General features: G+C 40.1%; 1 protein-coding gene and 2 long non-coding RNA genes across 10 annotated transcripts in view; 2 read left to right on the top strand and 1 right to left on the bottom strand.

Moving 5' to 3' along the window:
- LOC122464092 overlaps positions 1–10,629 on the top strand; it is a 67,432-nt gene extending 56,803 nt beyond the window's left edge. For all 7 annotated transcript variants that reach the window (XR_006287963.1, XR_006287964.1, XR_006287960.1 and 4 more), the window contains 3 exons: positions 7,816–8,194; positions 8,604–8,740; positions 9,873–10,629. This is a non-coding gene — a long non-coding RNA (uncharacterized LOC122464092). The remainder of the gene's footprint in view (positions 1–7,815; positions 8,195–8,603; positions 8,741–9,872) is intronic.
- Positions 1,267–4,064, top strand: LOC122464094. The gene is made up of 2 exons (XR_006287968.1): positions 1,267–2,169; positions 3,579–4,064. It is a non-coding gene; the product is annotated as an uncharacterized LOC122464094 (long non-coding RNA).
- Positions 4,338–27,583, bottom strand: part of GRIK1 (glutamate ionotropic receptor kainate type subunit 1) — a 237,972-nt gene continuing 214,726 nt past the window's right edge. The window contains exons 14-16 of one of the 2 annotated variants that reach the window (XM_027832881.3): positions 23,285–23,510; positions 15,795–16,045; positions 4,338–4,816 (exon numbers count right to left, since the gene is read on the bottom strand). In XM_027832881.3, coding sequence (XP_027688682.2) covers positions 4,661–4,816; positions 15,795–16,045; positions 23,285–23,510 — 633 coding nt within the window. In that variant the 3' untranslated portion in view covers positions 4,338–4,660. Of the gene's footprint in view, positions 4,817–13,737; positions 13,901–15,794; positions 16,046–23,284; positions 23,511–27,583 lie in introns of those variants that run through there. The other variant, XM_037905334.2, reaches the window with a different exon arrangement.

Genomic DNA, 27,583 nt, shown 5'->3' with positions numbered 1-27,583 from the left:
CTGTATTCCATGAGCACTCTAGTTCCCTCCTTGTTCTCTACTGAAAAATGCATTTTGTACCCTCCCTCTAACTAGTTCAAAAATGGGGGGGAAAAATCATTCCGTATGTCACCTGGAATAGACTGTACAGCAAAAACTGGTTTTGTGGCTCCATATTATACATCATTCCAATCCACTGGTTTCTAAGAGATCTGACAGAAACGGCATTGGCTTGAGTGCTTGAAGCATCGCATTAAGAAACCACCCATAAAGGGATGGAACGGGAAAGATAATTCTGTGCTGTAACATACACATCCCTTCCAGAGACTCTAAAGGAAAGAACAATGGCCCATAACTTTATGAAATCATACTGATACATTACTTACTATACAGTAAGTATAGTACATTAGGCAGCCAGCAGAACTTGTCATAAAAACTTCCTGACATGTTACTGCAGCAGCAGTCAAAAAAGCTAGCAGTGTTAGGAACCATTAGGAAAGGGATTGATAGTAAGACAGAAAATATGATGCCATATATAAATCCATGGTACGCCCACATCTTGAATGCTGGCTGCAGTTCTGGTTGCCCCATCTCAAAAAAGATATATTAGAACTGGAAAAAGTACAGAGAAGGGCAACAAAAATAACTAGGGCTATGAAACATATGAGGAGAGACTTAAAAGACTGAGACTGTTCAGTTTAGAAAAGAGACTGAGGAAGAGGCCTTAAGATAGAGGTCTATAAAATCACGGACGATGTGGAAAAAGTAAACAAGGAAGTATAATTTATCCCTTCACATAACACATGAACAAGGGGTCATCCAATGAAATTACTAGGCAGCAGGTTTAAAACAAAAACCAGAAGTGCTCCTTCAGCCAACACACAGTCAACCTGTGGAACTCGTTGCCAGGGGATGTCGTGAAGGCCAAAAGAATAATTTGGTTCAAAAAAGAATTAGATAATTCATGGAGGATAGGTCCATCAATGGCTATTAGCCAAGATGGTCAGGATGCAACCCCATGCTCTGGGTGTTCTTAAACATCTGATTGCTAGAAGCTGGGACTGGATGACAGGAGATGGACCATTTAATAATTGCCCTATTCTGTTCATTCCCTCTGAAGCACCTGGCATTGGCCACTGTTGGAAGACAGGCAATTGGGCTAGATGGACCATTGGTCTGATCTAACATGGCCATTCTTATGTTCTTAAGTACAACTTCAGTTTATGAAAACTGAAGAAATTCTAAAAATCTAATTTGCTTTTCCCCTGTTCTTTTACAGTCTTTCATTTGATACATAATTCAATTTGGACACTGAAAAGTTTTTTTTTTCTTCTTACACATTGGCATCTTGCTGCAAACACAGAAGGGAATGGTTAAATTAATCTCTGATCTTTTTGTTTTTGTTTCTATTAAAACATTAATAGAAATATATGCAACTTTTAAAAAAAGAGAACCTATAACTGTGTAACTAGTAAGCCTAGGCTACCAATCATATCCATTTTAAAGTAAGTGGTCCAGTATCACAAGTCTCAACACTTTGAACGTATTAATTTCAAATATCTGAAGGTTATGGTTGTCAGTGTGACCATGTCAAAGACACAAATCACAACCTGCAAGGACATCAGAATCCTAATGGTACACAAAATAGTCTATTGCAACATTAAATCAAATGAAGGATCTTTTGAAAGGATGAAGGCTCTTTGTAACACTCCCCGTGAGCATTCTAGGGGTGGCGACTGTTTTTAATACACTTCTTCATACAACACCTGATCCTTGATTGGCGCCCTTTGTCGCTACTCTGGAACATGATACACACCAAGTTTTTCAAAAGTGAGGAATAAATTCTTGGTGCCCAATCTGAATCACTTTAAAAGTGATCTGATTTTCAGGGAGTGGTTGCTTAGAACTTTCTGAAGATAAGGCATCTCAAGGTCAGCACCTAAAATCAGTAGTCACTATTTTGAATCTGGACCATAATAATTAATAGCATTCACACAACTCTCGTAGAGGCACTTATTCATTTCAAGGCTCAGGCTCCTCTGCTTCCTTCATGTTGCTCCTAGCTGTGAAAGTTAGTGTAAAAGATGCCAGGGGGGAAGGGGAGGAAGATTACAGGCGCTTCTCCAGCCCACCTCTATGTATCTATTTCGCCTATCTCAGCAATTTGCAGAGGAAGTGGACATGACCAGGGTGAGTAGCAGCAGGGGGTATGCTTCCCCATGAGAATGTCAAAGAACGGCTGTAGACCTTAGCGCTCCACTGAAGCAGCCATAGCTCTTCTGCGTGTTTTCTGACTCCCCCTTCAGAGAGGGTAGAGAGCATGACCACGAGCTGTGACAGATGGCTGTGTCCTGACTCTCTGCTGCTTTGGGCTCATATGGCCAGCAGAGGATCAAAGGGGAGGAGGGGATCGCTGCACAGCTGACTGGGGATCCATGGATTTCAGACTTGTGGCAATTTTGCTAGTGTCACACCCTGTGACTGCCCCTCATTCCCACTCATGAATCAGGTCATAGAAGGGAAATATGTCCATTTGGTGGCAAACTTTTTGAAAAAGAACTTCACACAGGCCTCTTTACTGCCACCTCTCTTTATGTAACTTACCCATGCAATGTTTTCCAGGTGGGTGGTGGCTCATTATACAGTAAAACTATAACCTATTTATGATCAGTACAATATCAGCCTGGGAGGCTTTAAAGCTGATATTGATTGGCTTATTTTTAAGTCATATGAAAATTATCAAAAAAGTGTTTTTCTGGTCTGTGACCTGTTCCCTGAGAAGGGGTAGCTTTTGGAGGCAATAAATAAAACTGGTTTTGTATGTGTTACACACCCAAACAGTTGAAATTTTGGGGTGATTTGGCTGAGTTTTTTGCTTTTGTTTCAGGGTTTGTATGAAACCAAAACTGGAAAGTGAAAGATGCAAAGTGTGTGTACTGAAACACAAAGTTAATCAAACTCTGTTTGATTGAAAGGCTGAGTGTTACATAACTCAGGAGTTTTTTGTTCTTTCCCTGGGATATTGCACATTTGAAAGCCAAGTTGTCGCCTCTGCTGAGCATCCGTAGGAGCTTCATGCATGTATGCCAGGGCAGAATATGTCCCTTAAATTTCAAACTGCAGGGCCATCAAGAACTGTGGCTTTACAGGATATTGTGATATATGTTAAGAGACTTCACTTGGGGCCTGATACTTGGTTGTCAAATGAGTCACATTTACACTGGAGATGAAGGAAAGCATTCCAGATGTGGGGCTCTCAGTCATGGCTCTCTTGTGGCTAAGATGAATTGGAGAGGGGAGTGAAGCTTCTTGGAAGCTTCAAAGACTTAATACTTTTACCAGCACTGGGGGGGTGCTTGGAATTGGTGATTGGCATGACACAAGAACCTAGTTAGGTTACAGGGAAGCATCCCTGCACAGCTGTCTCAAGCTCTGTCCCCAGCTGTTCCTTGCTTTGCCAGGAGGTATGGTCATGGCTCCACAATTGCTCCATCCAGGAGCCACCAGCAATAGTGCACTCTGCAGCTCCCTGCAGCCATTATTACATCCATAACTGCTTGTGCTCTCAACCTATTGAAAATATTTTTTCCTTTCAACAGAATCTTGGAACTAAACTCCTGGGGATGATAAAACCCTGTGAACAAGTGAATTAATCACAGGGATAATGCACTAGAATAAATATGAATATACTTCATGCTACTGTAGTTCAAAGGAACTAAGGAAAAATTTCTGCTATTGAACATGTCACTGCCCTTCTTCCTAACTAAGAGGCTAAAAAGAGGTAGTATTCCATGAAAGACTATTGTTTGCTTAATTATAGGGTCTTTATATAGACTAATTATAGTCTAGCTTTGATATTTTTGTGGTCCGTTTTATAATATGAACAGTCTATTGTTCGCTGTTATTTCTAAGGGGGAAGCATTATAAATTAGGAATTTCTTTGGTACTACGAACCAGAGGGATAATGCAGTGTACCAATGGCTGTGCTGCCAACTCTCTCAACTTTTTCAGGAGGTTTGTAATATTTTATATCTTTTCTTAAAGCCCTGGCCTTAAGAAAAGACAGAGAATCTCAGCTTTTATTTGGGAGAAAAAAAAGAAAAAAAAAAAAGTTCCTAGCCCTCCTGGTTGCAGAGAAAAGCTTGAAAATATGATCCTTAATAGGTCAACAACAGGAAGGCAAATAAAAAGAACCTATCATTTTTTAATAAAATCATTTTCAAGCCACTCAGTTTTGTAGAGCCTGACTCATGATTTTTAGATGCTTGTGATTGTCAGTACTGCAATTTTTATAAAAAGAAAATAAGATTACATTATGATGACTAAGAAAGTGACAAGAAAAATGTAGGACATTTGGATTTTTGGAAAAAAAAACCCTGTATCTTTATTTAGAAAGCACATACAGCAATGTATGGGAAGGGAACAGAGATGCAAAACAGGTCAGCGTACAAATTCCTTTCAAAGGATATGGTGAGACGCTTTTCCGATTAGTTTTATATCCGTCTATGTGAGCATTTAAACTGCTATTACCTTTCCTAGATAAAAAGAAACCACACACAATTTCTGAAGAACAAGCTAAATGTCTATTTTCAGAAATTCCTCCATAGTCAATTTTGTAGGCAGCAAAGTTTTTTTGTTTTTTATTCCTGATGTTTCCCAAGAGGTTTTTTTTTTTTCTTGTTTATGCCATGGTTTCTTTCCTCAGTGTCCGCCTCTGATGACAAGTAAGGATACTTGTGAATGATGATCTCCCTTTAGTTCTTGACCTTTTCTTTAACTTCTTCTGATGCTTGAGTGAAATTCCGAGCTCCTCCATTATAGCATTGAAAGAAAGACACTAGAGAAATGTGGGAAAAGTGTTTTAACATTCAATGAACATAAATTCCAAACTTAAATTCTGCAAAACTTTAGCGTTTTAGGTTTCTATAAACACAGGCTTTAAGGCCTGATTCATGGACTTCATGAGTTCTGGGAGTCTCTTAATTGAATTAAACAGTCTGTGGAGTAGGGCCATATTGCACAGTGGATGGGATTTTCAAAAGCTCTGGGCACTGACCCAATCCTGCTCTCTTTGAAATTTAACTTAACATTTATTTCAATGGGAGCAGAGTTAGGCCACTGCTGTGCGGTTTTGAAAATCCTATCCAAACACATTTATGTCTTCCACCGTGCCTTCAGATTATGAAACTTACCTTTCCTCTGAAAACGGTAGTCATGTTAGTCTTAAAACACGCTAGTGCTAAAGAGAACAAATACAACTTCTTTTGATGATTATTTGACTTCTGCCCCCACACACCCAGCCATGAAATTAATGACTCTCTAAATAAAACATTTTCCAATGCTCTTTCTACAGAGAAATAGAGAAAAACACTTTTAAAACATTGTGTGTCCAGGAAAGGAGAAATTATATTCGAGTGAAATAGTTGGAAAATTGCAAGATGGTTTAGAAAGTGGAATGCCATTTGGCTACTGGATTTATGAAGATATGTTGGGGTGGGGGGAGAATAACAGAAAACTGACTGCTAAAATAACTCCACGTGGTATAAAAATGTATAGAGCTTCAAATGGAAAGAGTGGTGATGTACAGCTAATGTACTGATTTAAAAAAAAATCAGGTGATAAGTGTGATTAAAATGTACTTTTTTTTACCACCTCCCCAGCACCCAGCCCGCTAATCCATCCCTTATTTTTAATATTCCAAACCCCTCTGAGGAGTTTTAAGAGATGCTTTTTTAAACAGCCCATAGAAATGTTTCCTATATCCCAAACATGGATTTTCCCCTAAAAGTACGCTGCTGGAAGATGGGCTCTATTAGTCCTTGACCAGTAACAAGTCCATTCTAATATGTCAAAGCCCTGCAGAGCTAAATATGAAATATTTATTCTAGGAGAAAGGGAGAAATCCAAGCTTTCCTACCAGCTTCTAGTTCCCAAGAAAGACTTTAAAATGTGAAGTATGGCATTATGTTTAGGGCTGTCAATTAATCGCAGTTAGCTCACACGATTAATCACAGTTTTAATCACACTGTTAAACAATAGAATACTAATTGAAATCTATTAAATATTTTTGGATGTTTTTCTACATTTTCAAACATATTGATTTCAATTACAACACAAAATACAAAGTGCACAGTGCTCACTTTATAATATTTTTATTACAAATATTTGCACTAAAAAAGATTAACAAAATAGTATTTAACAAAAATATTTAATTTCAGTTGGTATTCTATTGGTTAACAGTGTGATTAAAACTGCAATTGATTAATTTTTTTAATCGTTTGACAGCCCTATTTATGTTAGATGTTAACTCAGGCAGAAAAGTGATTTACTCAAGGCTGTGGAGGGAATCCTTTTCAGAGCAGGGATTAGAACTTCAGAATTATAGACTTCTAGTACCATGTTTTGTCCCTTTCTCTGAGTAGTGCCTGGCCTTGATTCTGCAAGCTGATGTGCACACAGCTCCAGTCAGAGACTGGGGCATTACTATTAGTGTTTCTTCAGTGTACATACAGATATTGTATGGACTCTATACAATGTGGTATATAGTGTGGTGTTGCTGGTGAGAGTTTATTTGAGCAATATGTTGCACACCGACCTAGTATGACCCTAGATTATTTAATATACACCTTCTTTGAGAGGCTTCATTTTTGTTTATCTTATGAAACACTGAATGCCTTAAGTATATAATAATTAAATGGTTATTAACTCATGACTGACTTAAAATGTAATTGATATGGGCAAGAAAATCCTTCTTCAAATTACTTTCTGGTAGATCAGCCCTTTGTAATAGTCAGGACTTCACTGGTGTAATTATCATTTTAAACAGAGCTTTTGGTGACACAATTTAGGAACTTCTGGTGCTAAGCATTAGTTTGAACCAGTGATATCTGATAGACCTCTGGGCCCTCTGGTAGTAGTTGCTGAAGCAGGTGTCATCCTGCTGTTGAAGTTACTTTTAAATTGAATGAGCAAAGCCTTTTCAGAGAATGTCACCACTGATTTCCCCAGCTGATAAAAATATATGCACCAGCCCACTGGCTCTATTGCGTGGTTACTCCCTTGACATTAATTGTAATTGGATTTTTTTTTTTAAATCTAGATTTTTAGAATGAGCCAAGAATTCCATGGTGAATGAGCAAGGGAATATATCAATCACTAGACTATCTACTTTTTATATAACTGTAATGCAGTGTCTGATACTAATCCATGTTCGGGGGGTGTGTGTTTGTGTGTGTTATAGATGTGGATTTCTGCAAGATGTGCATAGGGAGGGATAAGTCCTATAGTTGGAACAATATTTTCTATTGGCATGTTAATGTTTACATCTAGGTTTTTCCCAAACTGATTCAGATTATCCAGATCATATTGCACTCATTACATTGTTTATCATGTGATATCAAGAAACTTAATTCCATGAAGAACATGTCATATTTATGCAGAGATGTTTGACACATCATTGATAGGTTGGTACTTGAAGTTTTAAACATTTGGATACCTGTTGAATAAACTACATGGACCTGTTCTAGCTCCTAAAAAGCTTTGAGTTTAAATGACCCTCAGTCTGTTCTACTTGTAAACTTTGTCTTTTTATTTTTAGTGACAATCGATGCTGTTTATCCAAGTCTGTGTGTGTTTAGAGCTTGTATTTCCGAAGTAAATTTCTGCCATCTTGCTCATTATTAAACATTTTACTTTCTCGCCAGTTTCAAGAGTTATTGGTTTAAAAGTCTGTTGCTGGTCTTTGTTTTAAATTTGGTGTTATCTATAAACAGTTTCATATTTACAAGAAGTACATATTGAGGCCCTGGCTTAATCCCAAATGTCTTTGTCCCGCAGAAAATATCCGTAGCCGTACAGCATACAGATTTTGGCTGACCCATTCAGAAGAGAGATTAATCAGCCAAAAGCAAACACACACTGGAATCTGCTGTTGTGTACAAGGCACAGTTTGGGAAAGGGGAAGGAGGAAAGCTTATATATAGGAAAGCAACTTCCGGACTCCTACGCACCACAGCTCTCAATGTCATATCTATTGGAACCATAGAAGTTGTTGTTGCCCTCGGGTTGGATTTAAATCTAAGTCTTGGGAGAATTAACCAGCTACAAAAGCTGTTTTGGTTTAACAGAGTCTTATAATAATGAAGTGAACATCGAAATAAGACTGGGAACCTGGACTGATCCTTTTACAATAAAATTCAAAGGGACTCTTGACAAGGTTTGTAGACTCCAACTTTGATCTATGGCAGATTTGTGTCTGTCTGCAAAGTCCTGCCACCTTTTAGAAAACAGAGTGGAGGAGGTGGTGGGCCTCTACAAATGGTTTTAAAAGACCTTGAGATGAGGGGCTCTGTACTGCCTCTCCTTTCTCCCTCCCCATTCCCGTGCACTTTAGGATGTTCTGAAGTGCAACTGGAGAAGGTTCCTTGAACTTTCAGTTTTCTAATAAACAATTTATCAGAAGAACGTCATACAAAATCCCCTGTGAGCCCCATGAAACCTATCCCAAAGTACTGTTTATCTTCAAACATGTACATAGATTACACTTCACTGCTTCTAAAGTGACCTAGACCCCGTAACCGCATGAAGCACTTAAAATTGCTCTCTTTCTAATTTGTCACACAAAGTGGAGATGAGGAAGCAGGACAGATGTTCAAAAATCAGAATTGCCCTGAACTTTTTAGACGAGGAGACAAACCTGCATCAGCACTACAGAGCAACTGTAAGCCAAGCCAGCATGCGTGGGACAGAGGAAAAAATGGTGGTAAGGAAACACATTCGATTATCAAGCTGCTAAAGGATCTTTATGAAAAAGTAATGTATATGAAATATCATAGCATTCTTTTAAAAGGGCATCGTACAGTTAAAATTCCATTTAAAATTGCCTTCTGTGTTTTACCTCTTCCTGAGGTATTCAAACTGAATTTTTTTAAGAGTTTTAAAAATTGTTCTAATGCTGTTAACTCCTTGGAGTTGGTTGAGGGTGAACATTGAAGACAGACCCGTAAATTTCACTTTTGCTTTTAGTCCGCTTCACTTGCTGGTTCTGTTGGGATGCTGCAGTGTTTAGCTTGCAAACACTGCGTGGGAATGTTATTCCTTTAAAAAAAAAAAAAATCCCTGCCCAGGTAGGTAGCTACCCCAAAGTCTAACACAATTTTCACTGTTGCGAGATGGGAGTGGAGGAAAGATTTGGGAGACCTGAGCAGGTGATGGATCTGCTGCTATGCCCGTTATACAATGAAGAGACCAATTCCCTGGTCTAATTAGGCCTCAACCAGTATATTTTAAAGTAATATAGACTAGATTGAGGAAAACTGGGAACTGTAATTCTTGACTCAATATGCCATACATGAACCTTTGAAGCCAGTCTGCCTGTGGTGTCAATCTATTCAGAAGACTTTATAGTGAACTTCATACATATCTAAGGAGAAATACCTCAGTCTAGAGGTGCTGTGTTACACTTGAGAATTATGAAAATTCACTGATAGGACAAATTTATCCTGGCAGAATAAATGACAGGAATCCATCTTATAGTTTAGTAACAGAGAAAGAAGATCAGAATCCAGATTTCCCTTCTGTGGGCCACAGTAGCCATGTTTTTATAGTTACACATGGATGGAACAGTGGCAAATTCTTAATATTGGAAAAAAAGTACTTTGCCTTGTGTCTAGTATGCTGGAGGAAAATTTCAAAGTAGTTATTTCTTGTGAAAATATCACAGCTGTTGTGAATTCAAAGTCTGCTTCAGTACTCCGCCACTAAGAGCTAATTATACAAATTAGACCAGCAGGCAAGCTATTCTAAACTGTGCATCAGATTTTTAGAAAGCTTGGTTCTGCACTGAAAGTGACTATAAAAATGAGTATTTTGTGTTTGTTTTTCCCAATTTTCAGTTCGTAAGAAAAACGATGGTTTCTCTGATTGCCAGCCCCACAAACCAATTGAAGGCTAATGGGGTAACTGAAGGTAAAATCTGACCTGCATATTTTTCAGAACTGGTGTAAATGCATGAGAAGGACTGAGCTCCTATTGATTTTTGAAGCAGAGTGTGAAAATTGCAGAGCTAACAGTTTGGGGAAAAATCCTTCTTGAAAATTTGACATTAGATGTTACTGAGAAATGATAAACATGGGATACGCTCATCCCATGCTATTTGTATGCAGTCACTTCTCCGAGTAAAATTCAAGTTCAGAGACGTGAAGGCTTTTATAAACTATTTCTGTTATCTCTCCTACCAGTTCCACATCTTTCTGGTTTGTACCACACTTGCTCTGAGTACACAGATTTGTTTATACAACTTACAAACCGTTAAGCATGTGTAGAGTACAAGTCATGCATGAAAGGACTCTAAATGTCTCCTGATGCTTACTACTAATTTTAGAGACTGTCGTCTGCATGTTTTCAAGTTGCCTTTTAGATAATTGTATTTATAATCTGAAACAAGCGACCTGTTCCTCATAATAATAAGCAAGTTAACCATGTTGTAGAGAAGTATAATTGCAGCGCGTTTTGAAACCTTTGCAGAATATGTTCATAAGGGCATGGCAAATGATATGTAAAATATAATTATCTGGTTATGTAAGGATAGTCTTTCGACATGGTCCTCTTAACACAAACATATTAAATAAAGAGAACACTTCCGGTTTGATACATTACAGCGTTCATTTTTAAAATATGGTTGTAGTGCCTAGAACTCCCAATCATAGACCAGGATCCCGTTGTACTAGGCATTGTGCAAACACAGAAAGAAAAGATGGTTGCTGCCCCAAAGATCTTACAATCTGTGTGGACAAAACATTTAAGAACTTGATCATCAATTGGTTCAGTTTGTTCATCTGCCACGGACTTCCTGTGTGACCTCGGATGAGCCATTTAATCCCTCTAGGCCTTAGCTTTCATCTGTAGAGGGTGATGTTTTTGTCTCTCCACCCTTAGTCTGTTGTTTTTTTTTAAATGTGGAATGCAAGCTGTTTAGGCCAGGGGCTCTCTATAAGGGCATGTCTACACTTACCTCTGGAGCGATCGATCAGCAGAGGTCGATTTATGGCATCTAGTGAAGACGTGATAAATAGACCGCCGAGCACTCTCCCGTCGACTCTGATACTCCACCAGAGCGAGAAGCACAGGCGGAGTCGACAGGGGAGCATCAGAAGTTGACCCACCACAGTGAAGACACCGCGGTAGTAGCTCTAAGTACATCGACTTCAGCTACGTTATTCACGTAGTTGAAGTTGCGTAACTTAGATCAATTTCCTCCCCCCCCCCCCCCCCCCCCCGTGTAGACCAGGCCTAAGTGTAGGCACAAGGGAGCCATGAACTCTAGTCACCAACATAATACAAATAAATATAACCATTTAGGATCAAGTCCTTTGGCTTTGATAAGTGCAATGACTAAAATTACTAAATGCCCTTAACTTCCATTAACCTCACTAGGAGTTGAGAGTGCATAGCTCCTCTCTGGAGGCGCTCAGCACCTGGCAGGATCAGGTACCTTTGCTACAAATGTACTTTCTTTTAGAGCTCAAGTGATCATCCCATTTTTCACATGAACAGATGCTGGTATAATTTTTGAATGGCAGGTTTTTTTAACACATCTTTGTGGCTAGATCTGAAATTCCATTTAAAAACAAGATAATTGTTTCATCATGGTCCCCAGAGGAAAGCTAAATCTACTATGCTGTTTGGCGCAGTCAGACGACAAGTAAGGAGCATTGTTGTTAAGACTGGCTCTTTTTTCTATGGCCTCTCTCAAAGATGTGACAGTGCTCTAAAAACTGAACAAAACAAAGGCACTTCACACCAAATGTCCATCCAAAGTTCAGTAGAGATTAAGGGACTGGTGAATGGGAAACTGAGGGGGACAATGATTAGGATAATAAGCATATTAGTCATTGTCCTTCTCCTCTGAGAGCTCAGAGGAGCTGGATTTGATTGTCTTTAAAGTTCTTTCCCCACTGGGGAAATCACATGCTTAAATGCTTTGTTGAATTGGGACTAGAGTGCCTAATTCTCTCACTTGTGATTAGATCTTGGTTTGTAAGCACACAAATTTTGCCAAGACTTATGGATCAAAGCTCTGGGGGTCTTAGCCAACAAATTTTGTTACCAGGTGTGGTGTTAACTATTGTGAGTAATTCCATCACAACCAGGATAACTTCTTCCAGGGTCATGAGTGGGACGGACACAAACTGACATTGCTTATATTGTAAAGGGTACTTTCTTGGTCATAAAAACAGATGGATTTTAAGATCCAATAGAAGAACTAGGGAAACCACTAAGATTATTAAAAGGGTAAATAAAATTGGCCAATAGACAATAATGCAAAATGGAAACAAAATGACCACAACTCCTGTCACTGTACATAGAAGACCATGTTTTCTTGTCTCAGTATTCAGGTCAGACAGAAAGCAAATAGAAGAAATCAGAACAGGGCTGAGCTGGAGTGTGTTAAGGGAGACTAGAGCATCTGGAGCACTTCACCTACTTAGTGGGAAGAAGTCAATCAGCAAGAAGTGTTTAATTGCAATAGAGCTCAGACATGGTCCCTCCAAAAAAGGGATCATTAACTTGCTACATCTTGTGTTGCAAGGGTAAACTGCAGTGTACAAAGAAACCATACCAATAGATAAAAAAAGCTCAAGTACCAGTAGCAGACAAAGATGATCAATACCAATGAGTTGTTATGGTCAGGACACTGTACCAAAGAGACAGATGGGAGTGATGTGTGGGAGACGAAATCAGTGAAATTACGGGATCAGCTGGGGTATAATCAGATCTGGATAAAAAGTAACTGGGCTTATTTAGAATAAAGGGAAGTTTATCATGGTTCATGCATTATTCTGATCCAGATTTATATAAATATATATCTAAAACTACAGTTACAATAGTATTTCAGCATAGCTATTCAGATGAACTTCCTACACACAACTTTGTAATAACTTGTATATTTATTATGCAAAACAAATGCCAAGGGTTTACACTTCAACATGATTTGATATCCTGATTGGTGCTTATACCATGAAAGAATCCTGTCTTATAATAAGTACAGTATGTCTGATCCTCCTTTCAGTTACCCAGATGAACATCAAAATTAAATCTATGCCATTACACTGATGTAAAACCTGTGTATTCAAGAAGAAAATGAGGTGTTCTATGAGGATGTATTCACTGAATAATTTTTTTAAATGTTAATGATTACTGGCTTAAAACCTAAGTGTGATTTTGTGGTACAATAGTACAAGCTGCTTGGAGGTGTTGTATAATGAATTTTAAATGGATGAATTAAAATTAATTAAATATTTGACACTGGGAACACAGTGCTGTCAGCTAAAAATCACTGGCTCCTTTGCCACGAATGGGCCTTTCAGAGAGTTAATGGAATCCTGCAGATTGTTGATTTGTGAGGTTTCTAAATAACTGCATGGACTTCTTGCTAAATGTTCTGCAGAGACTAAAGACTGAGTTCCTGCAAATTGCACTGCATGGGAAAGAAGGTAAATACATTTTTCTTACCTGAAAATGCTCAACTACCCAAAGGAATGACAAGAGGATTATGCTCTACAGAGAGATATAGAGACTAACGCTGTTTTAAATTCTATTTTTTTATTCTATGATATGCACGGAACTGCTCAAATTCTCAGGACCCTGGAGATCCATCTGCTACAGTAGCTGAGCTTTAAGGCTATTAATATGTGAGGCAATATTTTGATCACTGTCATGTACACGCTTTAAGATGAATGCTTTCCATTGGACACACCTTTTTCCTTTACTATTATACAGTGTGAATTGAGGGTTGTGTTCGAATCCCTCGCTCCTCTCGGATTAATTTGCCACAGTCTAACTCCGTAGATAAGGTGGTTCCAGAGGTGGAGTTGGATGGATGGGTTTGCTTACATTGTAGTCCATAAAAGAAACAAAAGGCCTTGCATGCAGGAAAAAAATGGAGAAAAAATAAATAAGTGAAATAACAAAAAATATGAAAATGAGAGCTCTAAATTAAAGATAGTATTATGGAAACAGAAAAAGTCACAGATCATATGCAATTTATAGTCATAATGAAACTCTCTGTATTCTTCTTTTTATACAATCATTTCCCACAGATTCTGTGATAGTAATATGTGATATCGCCACTTTAATGCAGTTGAAGATGTTCATTATGATGAGACAGGCTACCCTCTATTGAATGTTGCTATGATATAGTAGCAGGATTTTCACATAAACTGAACTTGTCACATCAGATTCACACTGGTACTCACCCAAATTATAAAGAAGTGAATTAATAGTCTTCTTGGGATACAATTTTTGGCCTATTATTTATGATTCCAAAAATAATATTGTCCTACACTCTTATCCCATTATCATTTGTCCTACAAACTTTAATCAGCTGCATTACCTTTGCTTTTTTATACAAAAAAGATAGGTTTTATCCATTATTCTATTTCTATCTGAGTCAAGAGCTGGAGAAACCCTCTTTTCATTGTGTGTTTTTGAAACTGGTAATTAAGATTGTATATACTGTTAATTCTCTTATAAGTTTTAAAAAGTACATCAGTTCTCTTGGATTTATGCCTAAAATACCAAATGTTTGGCTTACTAAAGCCTTGATCCTACAAATCGCTCCACATAGTAGACCTCTGTGTCCATATGCAGCACCATTGACTTTAGTGTGGGTCTGCTCAGGTGCAGGGATCTGCCTGCATGGAGCAGTTTAAAGTATTTTAGGCCTCGATCCTGTAATAAGCCTATCCCTGTACCATGATGGCCAAACTAATGTAACGCCACTGATATTATTATTGGCTCTAACTGATCCACTGGATGCACCTAAGCGCCATACAGATAAATAAAGCCGTGGTGCCTGCCTCCAATCCGATCCCAAGCCAAGTCCCATTGAAGTGAAATGGGGGCTAAGCAGGCCCTGGGGATCCACCTACAAAGAGGAGATGGCAGAATTGGGGTCTCAGTAGAGAAGTGACACGGGAACACATAGGGACAAAGTAGGGATTACTGAGGACAGCAACTATGCTCTAGTTGGAGAATGGCAATGGTAATTTTGTCTCTATAAGGAGACCTGATAGAGCAGAACAAAATATTTAGTATTTGTTGCAGGATCTGGGGGTGTGCTGAGTGGTGGTACTCTCATCTCATTTCGTTCTTAAACATACTTGGTGCGTGCTAGGTTCTATAATGAAAACAGAATAGCATTTCCTCAAACATTGCAACATCCATGTATTGGTTTACATCCATTATTTTCTTCGGTTTTTATATTACTCATTACCCGTCAATGGAGTTACTCCAGGGATCACTTTTACACCAGAGCCTACCGTTCTGTGACTCCCATCTCTTTCTATCAAGGCGCCCCACTTTATGGCCTGCCCTTCCCTGTGGAACATGCAGACACCTGGCTTTGAAGGAATGCTTTAGAGTGAGCGAGAACTGTGTTGGTGGAGACAGACCAGTAGATTGCTGCCGTTACCAAAGGGATGATGCTGAAGCTATAGAGAGAGCTGCAGTTTTCTCTTTTTATTCCTTTCCAAGTCCATTGGTTTGAAGTATTAAGACCAAGCAACAACTGTTTGAGAAATTAACTACGCTTGAAATTTCTGCACAGTTATACTAAACAATGCTAATTGGATGGAGTGTGAGGTACTTCCCTCTTCTCATTTAATAAATGTATGTGGCTTTAATGCCAGAAATGCGTGGCAGAGGTTCAACAACACAAGAGCCTGAATAGACTCTTAATGGTACAGCCTCCTATGCCTTGGCAACTCCAGGCCCTAAAAAACAAACCAGAAATGAGCTGGCAATAGACAACTCACCTGTTCAATATCGCTGTTTTTCCTGGATTTATATATAAATTCTCCAATGGCTACGAACACTGAAAGAACAAGTCCAGCAGCAAGCACTATAAAGATGCCCCCAATATTCTCAACCCCCAGAGCACTGGCCTCTTTGCTGTCCTCCTCAGGGCACCCATTGCCCCGCCACCACTTTTCTTTCATCATGTGCAGTTTCCCCTCCTCCTGTAGCTGGAGAATGGCAATGGTAATTTTGTCTCTATAAGGAGACCCTGTAGAGCAAGAACAAACCATTTAGTATTTGTTGCAGGGTTGGGGTGGAGGATGCGCATTTGAGACAAAAGTGCACCCTTCTAACAGTACACATTATTCCTGATAGAGTATAACCAAAACAGTTCTGTGCATGACTGACTGCTCGTGTTTGGATTGCTCTCTCATTCTAATAGGGGGATAGCATTAGCTAGTGAAATTTGCATTGGTGACTGACAGAGGGATCTTTAAGTCTTGCTATTCATTTGGGACTGCTTTGGAATTTCTGTGGATGCCTACAATGGACTTTGGCTAAACCCCTGCATTGCAGCAGATTTTTCCCTACATTCCTTTCTGTGTTTGAGTATTTCACATTCTCCTAGATGCTCTACTTTTACATCTATTCCATTTACTTCCATTTTTTTTTACCACTGTATTTAAAACTGAGCACAATCTAAGAAAACACACCGTGAGTTAAATAAGTTCGGGCCTCAGTTATACTTTTGCATCCTTATTTATGCCAATTGTGCTGGATGGTTATGAGAGCTGAAACTGGCCTTGTATTTTCTTTGCATTCTGCAAAGTTTTGCCAACACGTAGGTACAGATAGCAAAGTACTTGAGGCTTTTCTTTCTGTTATTTATTGCTTTCCCTCCACCGACATTTGACTGGTAACCATGTAACGATGCAGAGTGGATGAGTATGCATGATGTCTGGCAAGCAAGGGGTTAAAACCATGCTGCCTTCCCCCCCCAGCCCCCCTTGCTTCCCCACCCCAGCCAGAACAAAGTAGCAATGGAGCAATTAAGCTTAATAGACCAGCAGGAGCTAGCAATGTGGACAGGACTAATTAGCAGCAAGCACAGAATTCCCCAAAGGGCAAGGATTACAAAGTAGCCGCAGGGAGAGAGAGTTGGAAGAAAGTATGGGAAGGTAGTGTGAAACCAGAGGCATATGTGGACTAACTTCCTACCACATCTGGACTTTTAGCCATAATAAGCTTTGTCTCCTAGGCTGGTCCAGGCTACAGCTTATGTTGACCTAACTATGGCAGTGTCTACAGGTAAATTTCACTCCTGCTGACCTAACTGCCCTGCTATGCTGACTTAATAACTCCACCTCCCTGAGTGTCAGTGCAGACACTGCATTGCTTATGTTGACTGTTTGCTGGCTTTCAGGAGCCTTCCCACACTGACAATATAATTGATACAAATGCTCCTGGTGAGGGGGGACACCACTGATGGAAGGAGCAAAGTGTAGAGATGCACAAGTGATATAATTACGGTGGTGGCTGTGTGCCAACATATGCTAGGCCAACTTAATTTTGTAGTGTAGATATGGCCTTATAGTTAGAGTTGGAAGAACTCCAGTGTAGTCAATCACTTCTTTGTGTGGCTAGCTGTCATACCTAACAACTTAGCAATTAGCAAGACAGCTGTCTAAGTAACGATTCCACAACTGTAATTTTAGCTGCAGACTAAGATGGCTGCAATTTCCAACCTGATCATTGTAAACAACATTGAGTTCTTTAAGGCAGGGACGGCAGATCAGATTTTTTATAGGTGTTTAGGGATGTAACGATAGGCATCTAGTGGAATTTCCAAAAGTGCCTGGATGTTTTGGAAAATCCCACTAGGAGCGTATCTACATCTTTAATACCTAAATACCTATGAAAATCTGTCCCCATGTCTCCATTCTCTCTAACATGCCATGCAATCATATGGTGCTGTACACAAATTTTTTAAAATAATTGTGAATACAATAAGACACCCCCTGAGCTTTTTATTTCCTTTAGCCTACTATATTGTCTAGAGAAAGAATGTAAAAAAAAATCCCAGTTCATTAATTTGCTGTGCCAAGCCTCAGATAGCTTTCAGAGCACAGTCTGTTGCCAGCAGCAGGATATGCTGACACTGCAGATGCCAAGAGATATCAGATTATGCAAAGTCTTTTTGGGTAATCAAAGATCAGCAGCCTTTGTTTTGGGTAGCCAGAAATGAAGGGAAAAATTATACCTTGTATAAGAATAGCTTGTTTTAATGAACATGCATTCTAGTTTTAAAAAAAACATACAAGAAAGTTAAAATATAGTTAGCAGTGCCTCCTGGAAAACGAGTGCAACTTCCTAATCTTTAGGAGGGGTTCTGGTTCCTGCAACAGCTAGAGTTTGTTAGCCTGCAGGATATACTACAAGGCCCCTCTTCTCTCCCTCTGTTCCCCCTCCCCCCCACCATAAGGAGGTGGGTTGGTGTCGGGATTGTGTGGAATATCTATTCTTTGTTTCTGTTGCTGCGGGGTTATTCGATTCAATCTTGGGAGTAACAGAGACAGCTGTATTTGTACTTCTAGAATTTTGCCAAGTGTGCCTAGGGCATTGGATTGGAACTTCTAAAATTATTATTGGAAAGTAGTATAAAGTCATATATCCGTTCTGATATCTCTTTGTTCAATATTTAATTTATGGCCTTGGTGCTGTTAATAGAAGCCACCTCTCAGGTTGTTGAAATACAGCTACCCACTTGCTTAGCTACCTCCCAAATCACTGGTAATAGTTAGTATGAGAATTACTAGCACATGGGCACTAGCAGCATAGGGTTGCCATATGTCCGTATTTTCCTGGACATGTCCGGCTTTTTGATTCTTAAATTGCTGTCCAGGAGAAATTTTTAAATATCTAAAAATGTCTGGGATTTTGCCATTATTATTTTTCCCCAAAGAAGAGTTGATCATTCAAGAAAGAGAGTGAATGTTGATCACTCGAGAGTGCCCGCTTTTTCCCCCCTCGTTCCCAGTGCTTGCGCTGGGAAACAGCTGTTTCACGTGGCTGGGAGGGAGTGGGAGGAGGAGGAATGCAGCATGCTCAGGGGAGGAGGCGGGCCCGGGGCAGGGATTTGGGGAAGGGGTCCGAGGGGGCAGAGTTGGGGTGGGGACTTTGGGGAAGGGGATGTAATGGGGGTGGGGAAGGAGTTGGAATGGGGGCGGGGCCGGGGGCTAGGGGCTGTGAACAAATACCTCCCCACCCCGTGGAGTGTCCCCCTTTTTTTTTGAAAGTTCAAATATGGTAACTCTATGGTAGCAGTAATTGTGAAATTTGTGCTTGTTTGATGCATGTAATGACATTTCTTTGTTCAACTATATTCCTTCTAAGATGCCCTTTTGCATATTTTTTAAAATGTTACCTATGTCCTAGGCACTAGTCCTCTCAGAATGCAGTAAGCAGATAAGTGCTAAGGAAAAACAACACTGTTGGCTGCTTTAGTTCAGAGCCAAATGCAAAACCCATATCTTACACAGTCACTAAAAAACACTAATAGAAACACACTGAAGGTCCCCTATATCTGCCTCATTGTGCAAGGGAAGGAAGAAAGAGCATTGTCATTTTTTAAACTTATGGAGATTGCTCAGATGCTAAGATGATCAGTAGAGCTGGTAGGAAAAAATTGTTGGAATGATTTTTCCAATGAAAAATGCCCTTTTTTTGGAAAACTGAAACTTTCACTGGAAACATTTATCTCTTTCCCCTCCCCTCACCTCCCCCCAAATCAGTTTCCAACAGGAAAATCAAAATGACAGCTGTCTGCCTGTAATGGTCTTGTCAATTTCACTTTCTGAGTTGTCAAGGCACACCTTGAGCTGAAATGTCTACACTGTAAACAAACATCCCCTTTGCCTGAATCCCTCAAGTCCCCTGGGTTTTTAATTGCAGTATAGACATTCAGCTTGGCTGTCAGAGGGCCTGGCTCTTATAATTGGACAAGAACCTTTCAGATGGGCAGCTGCAAACCTGGAAAATTTCACTTTGGTTCTTTTGAAATTGAATTTTTCTTGAAAATCTTTCCCATGAAATATTTCAGTTTTGATGTTTTATCCCTGTTCGAGTGAAATTTTTTTCAAAAATGCTAAATATTTCACAGCCATCTCTAGTGCTAAAAGCCCTGCATGTCCCCAGCTAGATATACAGATTATTTTTATTAAGAATTACATTTCTATCTTTTCCACTTGTCTGAGGACAACACTGTGTGATGTTGCACCCTATAAGGCTATATGGAAATATGCTTATGAATGTATATATGACATACCTGGAATATGTTTTATGCTACATATGCCATGTAACGTATCTCAGTAAAGGTTACGATCTACTGAATCTATTCATCCTATTTGTATGAATGTATCATTTTTGTATTTGAAGTTATGAATATTGGCTATGTACTGGTTTAATTTTAAGTAACCTTAGTAAGGAATTTGGGCAGCTTCTTTAGAAAGGAATGTGCAAGTTAAGTGCCTAATCACGAAACACTCAACGGACAATGGATCTCAGAAGGCTCCAATCCACGTAAGAAGTCTACTTGAGAACGTTCAAGGTAGCATGAGAACCATGGCTGCTACCTGTAAATTCTGAGTCATGCATGGACATGTGACTTGCCCATGTGACTCCAAAACTCCATCTTGTAGCTGGAATTCTATACCGGGGGAGGGAGGGGTGTCCACCCACAAAAGAGAGTCTATTTAAACCCCTGGGAGACCCCTCCATTTTGTCTTCAGCTGGCTCAAGAGAGCCTCTCCACCCCCAAAGGATACCTGAAAGAAACTGGAACAAAGGACAGTTACTACAGGGGGTGTGAGTGATTGCTGGACCCAGACTAGAAGGAGACTGGTCTGTAAAATGAAGCTTACTGGAACACCTCCGAGTGTGAGGTTTTATCTGTATTCAGTTTTCTTACTATATTAGGCATAGACTTGCATATTTTATTTTATTTTGTTTGGTAATTTACTTTGTTCTGTCACTACTTCAAACCACTTAAATCCTACTTTCTGTATTTAATAAAATCACTTTTTACTTATTAATTTCACCCAGAGTATGCATTAATACCTGCAGGGGAGGGCAAACAGCTGTACATATCTCTCTATCGGTGTTATAGAAGGCGAACAATTTATGAGTTTACCCTGTATAAGCTTTATACAGGGTAAAACAGATTTAATTGGGGGTTTGGACCCCATTGGGAGTTGGGCATCTCAGTGTTAAAAACAGGAACACTTCTTGAGCTGCTTTCAGTTATGCTTGCAGTTTGTGAGACGTGGTTCAGACCTGGGTCTGTGTTTGTGGCCGGCAAGCGTATCTGGCACAACCAGGCCGGATTCTGGAGTCCCAAGCTGGCAGGGAAGGCAGGGGCAGAAGTAGTCTTGGCACATCAGTTGGCAGCCCCAAGGGGGTTTCTGTGATTCAACCTGTCACACTGTGATCATACTTGGCACATTCATGAGAATTTCTGAAGTGCATGGGCCTCAGTTTGCACCTGTAAAGTGTAGGCATGTTTGTGCATTTGAATTCTGAGAATTGCACAAGGAGAGACTTGGCTAAATATTTGGTCCTAAAAACAATGAGAACCCAAAGTACATTTATCTTAGAAATAACATGATGGGATGGTCTTGGATACTGGGAGAAGACAACTGAGCACATTTCCTTTGGGGATGTGTGTTATGGGAGTATCTTTGCAGCATACTTTGTCTAGGGCAAGTTTCAACTTTTAATTTTTAAAATGATTTATTTCAAGACACTTGGAGACTTGTAACATTATATTCTGTATATCCTTGAATCTTAACTGATCTTTCTAAAACAGCATATTCATCATACAAGAAACATCTTACAATATATTCCACAGCTGCATTTCCAGTGGATGTATTCTCTCTGAGGATTACCATCTGTTCCAATTATCCTTCATTGTTTTTAGTTTAAAGCATGGCAGCTTTATAACTGCTATGAAATTCTTGCCATGTATTTATCTTTATTTTGGGATAGTTTAAATTTTTGGTTCATTCTTCTCAGCCAGAGAAGTTTGTTCTCACATAAGCAATGGAAAAATATTTTTACAATATCATCTCTATGGAATTCTGGCTAAGATGGGGCAGAGTTCAATATACTGGGGCAGGCTTTCTATCTCAGTGGCTCTCAACCTTTCCAGACTACTGTACCCCTTTCAGGAGTCTGATTTGTCTTGCATACCCCCAAGTTACACATCACTTAAAAACTACTTGCTTACAAAATCAGCCATAAGACAAAAGTATCACAGAACACTATTACTGAAAAATTGCTTATTTTCATTTTTACCATATAATTATAAAATAAATCAACTGAATATAAAGGTGCTTACGTTTCAGTATATAGGGCAGTATAAACAAGTCATTGTATGAAATTTTAGTTTGTACTGACTTTGCTAGTGCTTTTTATGTAGCCTATTTTAAAACTAGGCAAGTATCTAGATGGGTTGATGTACCCCTTGGAAGACCTCTATGTACCCCTAGGGGTATGTGTACTCCGGGTTGTTCTACCTCCCTCAGAGATGGCCATAGAAGAAATTGAAAGGCCAAAGTCTGTGAACAGTTACACCAGTGTAAATCTGTAGCTAATTCCATTGAAGTCAGTGGAATTAGGCTGATGTAAACTGAGATGAGACATGGGTAGGGCGAGTGCATGATTGAGCAGCACAAATATATTAAACTAGAAAAAGAACTGGCTACACAATGTCCATTTGCAGAAGGACCCAATTTCTGTGGAAAATATGCGATCTCTTTAAATATGTAAAATTGGCAAAGTACTGAAACATTCAGGGATAAGGCAAGCAAATCCACCGAAAAGGGAAGCTGCTTATTGGCGGAAGTGAGGCAGCTGGTTTTCAGAATGCACCCAAAGCATTGAGACTCTTGATGTAGGAATACAGTCTTGCAATGGCTTCTTATAGTCCCTACATATTGCTCTGAAAATCATTGCAAATTTTGTAGGTTATTCTACTAAGATGCACAGGCAATGACGCATAGGGTGCGATATCAATCCTGTCTCCTTTCATGCAGCTTTCCAAAGGGTGCATTTGTTGGAGATCACATTTACCTTGATTCTCTTCTAAAAAGAGGGCTCCTGGAGGAAATATGTAATCTGTCTTGCTAGCATGGTTTAATAACATGGGAAGGAAGAGCAGAGGGTACCCCATCACCTGTGAACAGGACCTTTTATCCACAAGAGCAGCAGGCCAACTGATTGCGTCTTGAAGGCACGGACTACACCTTAATTTTCCTGCTTGCTTACAAGCCACCCTCTTGCCCCTGCTGAGTAGAGCCATTGCTGTAGCTGGGGCAAGAGGGGAGATGTTGAATGAAAGAAGGACCCTGGGTGCTCAAAGGTTATAGAAAGCTCCTAAAGGGCATCCAGATTTAACTGCCCAGAACCTCTTGAGGACTGCTCATCATTAATTATCTTTAATGCATCTTACCAATAGGAGTTCCCACACCATAGCCTTTAGAATCAATGAGTCCGCCGATCTGGGTGAGATTGCAGTTTCTCTGAGTTACGTATTCTATGCTGGTTGATTCCATCAGCAGGGCGTAGTCCGTTGTGAGCACCCGCTGGATTCCCTCATCATTGTTCTTCACCAGTGCGGTCTGCTGCCTGCTGCTCATGAATGCCCACATTTTTTCATATGTTGATATTTTGGATTTCTAAGGAAGGAAAGTGGATTCAGCAGAAATGTTAGTTTTCAAATTATGCTTGCAAAACATTCCTATGCTTAGCGTGAATGCTGTCAATAACACCTCTTGAATTGGGAGGGACAGAGAGAGGACTCTTTCAGTCTCTTTCGTCCCTCCTCCCCCTCACATTTTTCACACTGCAGTGTGCTGTGAGTAGTTTCTTACTGCCTCCTATCCCACAGGTGCCAGCATTTCAGTGTTCACATGTAACCTGGGAGGAGTTGTGGGATCCTTTTGGATGAGTGGTGCTCTATAAATGTAAGATGTTACAATGATCCCAGTGAATTAGTTAGCTGGGTTACATGTCATCAAGTGTTTGAGACTACTACATTATGGGACATTGTTTCCTTTTCGTTGGGCCGTAGTACCACACTGTGTTCCAAAAGCTGATCAATAGGGTATTGGCTCTTTGCACGCGTGCCAGTAGTCTGTAAGTCGTGCACTCTACAGTGAAGCCCGAAACTGAATGAGAAGGAAGTGAAATCTTAAAAGCCCAAGATGCCCCAATACACTTGTGCTTCTGCCTCCCACCACAATGAACGCAAAGGGCCTAATCCTGCTCTCGCTGAAACCAATGAGCATTTTGCCATTGAGTTCAAAGGGAGCAGGTATGGGCCTTAATGTGCTGACACCGGGGCTTCAGATCATGCCAGGTAGCATGGTGCCGTCTAAACAATAACCCTAAAGAATATATTGTGCCCGGTCCCTGCCGGGGTGCTTGGGAGAGGGAGAGGAAGTACATAAGGAGTGTCCTTGATGCCCCTGACCTAAGAGCCAGGCACAATCCCAGGGAGCTCAAGGACTGTTCCCCTCTTAGCTCCTCTTGTGGGGGACAACGGAAAGGGAGGAACTGAACACAGCGGAGAGCAGCTTTCACAATTCTTGAGGATGGTGCACTGTGCACACTCCCTTCTTCGGCTCAGGTGCTCCAAAAGGTGTTATGCTACCTTAAGCGCAGTTCCCCCTGGAGCTCCCCAGGGGCACTGAGACGCTGCCCATATGCTCAATGTGCGCCTCTCTCTTGTAGCTACCATCTAACTTGAAGCATTTGCACTCTGTTAACACTATTCCCTGCTTCTTTTTTGTACTCAGTCATGCTATATTAAACACACACTTTTTGTTGTTGTTACAAATTGAGGTTTGGTCTACAGGTTAGAGCACCATTATATATTGATTGTTCGTATTACCTGTATTTTGTCTTAACGCTTCACAGCTTTCCACCCATTTTACAAAAATGAAAAACTACTGCAACTGTACAGTCCAATCACACACTTGTACATGAATAGAAAAGTTGTTACACTCATCGCTGCAGCTGAAATCAGTTTATTAATAGCACGTTTTAGCCAAAAATCAATATACCACCATGTTTGTGTCTCTGCTCTTTAATTCTCTAGAGCGTTCCATCGCAGTTTAGGATAGTACTTCCTGTATAGCCACTGGTGTTATGGATGTTTCCAGCTATTGGCCATCTTTCTGTTCTATTTTCACTCAGCCAGACAACCAGGCTGTATTGCATCGTTTGACTAAGGCTACTCCATCAATGATGTAAATGAAAGTCTGTTCTCCATTTACAGAATGAGTAATTAATAAATTGGAGGTTTTATTTTCATTTTTTGTTGCAATTTCAAACACTTCACAGCTTCCCAAGTAGCATTCTCCCTCTCGGCACATCAATGCAAATGCTATTGGAAAAGGACTCATTCTCCTTTAGCCTGGTGCCTTTTCTGTTAATTAAATTTACAGAAAGGATCCAAGTGACTGACACACACACACACTCTCTCTCTCTCTCTCTCTCTCTCTCTCTAATGAATCTGGAACAAGAAACACTATCCCTGCTCTAAGAGCCCTTTTTTTAAAGTCTATTTTTTACAACAACCAAGAAGTACCTCTTTCAAAGTTTTTAAGACTAGGGAGCTAGCAGTAGAGTGGGTGCTGAGCTGTGGGTACAAGAAGAGTTGGGGTTTTGTTCCTGGTCTCTTCCTGGCACTGACCTGCTGCGTGACCTTGGGCAAGTTGCTTCACCATTCTGTGCCTCTGCTTCCCCTTCCCACCCTTTGTTTATCTAGATGTCACAAGCTCCTAGATATCTACCTCAGAGTCTCTACCTCAGTTTGTGTCTAGCATACTGGGGGTCCCAATCTTGGTTGAGGCATCTAGGGGCTACGGCAAGAGATGTAAGACATAATCTGGTTACCCACGTTGGTTATTGAGTGCTTGTGAATATTGTATTGTCTCCCCACCCTAGTAGTAGTTAGGCTCCAGGTTGGTGTGGTTTTGAAAGGCTGGGGGAATGGAAAGGAAAAGTAAATGTATGGGGGTATGGTACTCCCTGTCGCCCGGTCTGTGGACATGGGCACTTCTGTCTGGGGACTCAGGCTACACTGAAAATGGTTATTGTATTTATTTCTTGTGCTGGGTAACATGAGGGCTCTGTTCCCAGTAAACTTAGCTGGCTCTTTATTAAGCGAGCTGCTCCAACGGCAATTTAACATTCTTAGCCAAGGGCACGCAGATTGGCTCCTTGGTGCTTCCTCCAAATTATTCCCTTCCTCCAGCTTGCTACAGTAGTAAAACCACATATCTCATTTCCTTCATCTGAATAGTCTTGATGTAACACTCTTCTGACCATGTCACAGGTCAGGATAACAACCTGTATTTCCACTCACTGGTCCAGCAGGCTTCCAGCTTCCCTCTGGTTGCCTCTCTTGAGTGGAGACCTGTGTCTCTCCCACTTCTGACTTGGGTATGGCCAGGCATTACAGTTCCCTGCATTTGCTGCATTGCTCCCAGCAGAGAGAGGTTTTGTCTTCAGAGATAATTAATAAGTGTAATTGCTATAGTTAAAAGTACCTCACAGTTCTTTCTATGCAACCCTATTTTATTTTGAAGATAAAAAGTACTACAGTAGAAAATGTATTCTGGCAGGAACAGTTCTTCAAACCCACACCTAAGGGACTGGCTTGTGGTTACAAGCTCTCACAGCTTCAAAACTCAGAACGAGCACCCAGCCTAATGGAGCCTCAATAGGCCCAGTCCTTCCCTCTTACCCTGAGGACTGGGGCTTTCTGTGAACCGGGGTCCTGTCTGTTTGCTGGATCAGGAAGAAAGCCCTGAGGCTGTTTAAAACCAGGCTATTTATCCAAAAAACCCTTTCTTGGTCTGTTGGTCCCTAGAGAATCTAGTTTGAACTACAGTAGTATGTGCACACCTCTCCGGGGGGCTGGCTTCAAAGCGTTGATAGGAAGTGCATTAGCACCCCCCTCCCTACTAGAGAAGGTACCATATAATTCCACAAAAAACACATACACAACTGCCTTTTTAATACAATGGACCCCCAAAAGTATTAACCCAAAATCAATAAGGTTTAACTTAATTCAATACATTTTATCTTAATTTCATAAGATTTGTGCAGGATATTGTCAGTCTGTCTCCTGACCATTTTTAGGATCATTGGGTAGAGTTAGTATGTTCTTATTAAACACTACTCTGCATGGCAGCTCATATTAGATATTGACTTCCTACTTGGTTGAGTATTAAACTTTTAAGCAAAATTTCTTTGACTCTGAAGTTTGGGGCTTAATATTTCTTCTAATTCTACTCTTAAGTTTGTTCAGTCAGAGGACAATGCTAAACTTTGAAGGTTAAACTGATCTGCTCAGTTTCTTCTCAGTTAGTACAAGCCATTTTTTACCCTAATTAGGAATATATTTTTGAAACTGATACACTTTATAGGGTAGTTTGAGACTGATATAGAGGTTATAGGAATTATGTATTCTGTATGCAGATGAGTTTGCGAAAGATATTGTAGCTTCCTGCTGTGCAAATCCCACCCCCTCCTCTTTTCTCTCCCCTGCCATGCCCCCTCACCCACACAGATTTCTCCACTAAGGATGACCTTCAAATTTCTGCTCTTCAGATGCAGATGCAGGACTGACTGATTTCAATGGAACTGTATATGCATAGCAGAAGGCAGGATTTTGCAAGCTTCAGAATGGGAGATTAAACATCAATTATTACAGATGAGCCAAAAATAAAGTGAGAAA

The sequence above is a fragment of the Chelonia mydas genome, chromosome 1 (assembly GCF_015237465.2).
Source record: "Chelonia mydas isolate rCheMyd1 chromosome 1, rCheMyd1.pri.v2, whole genome shotgun sequence".
NCBI lineage: Eukaryota > Metazoa > Chordata > Testudines > Cheloniidae > Chelonia > Chelonia mydas.
The sequence above is the reverse complement of the archived record's forward strand: the minus strand, read 5'-3'. Positions and strand labels throughout refer to the sequence as shown.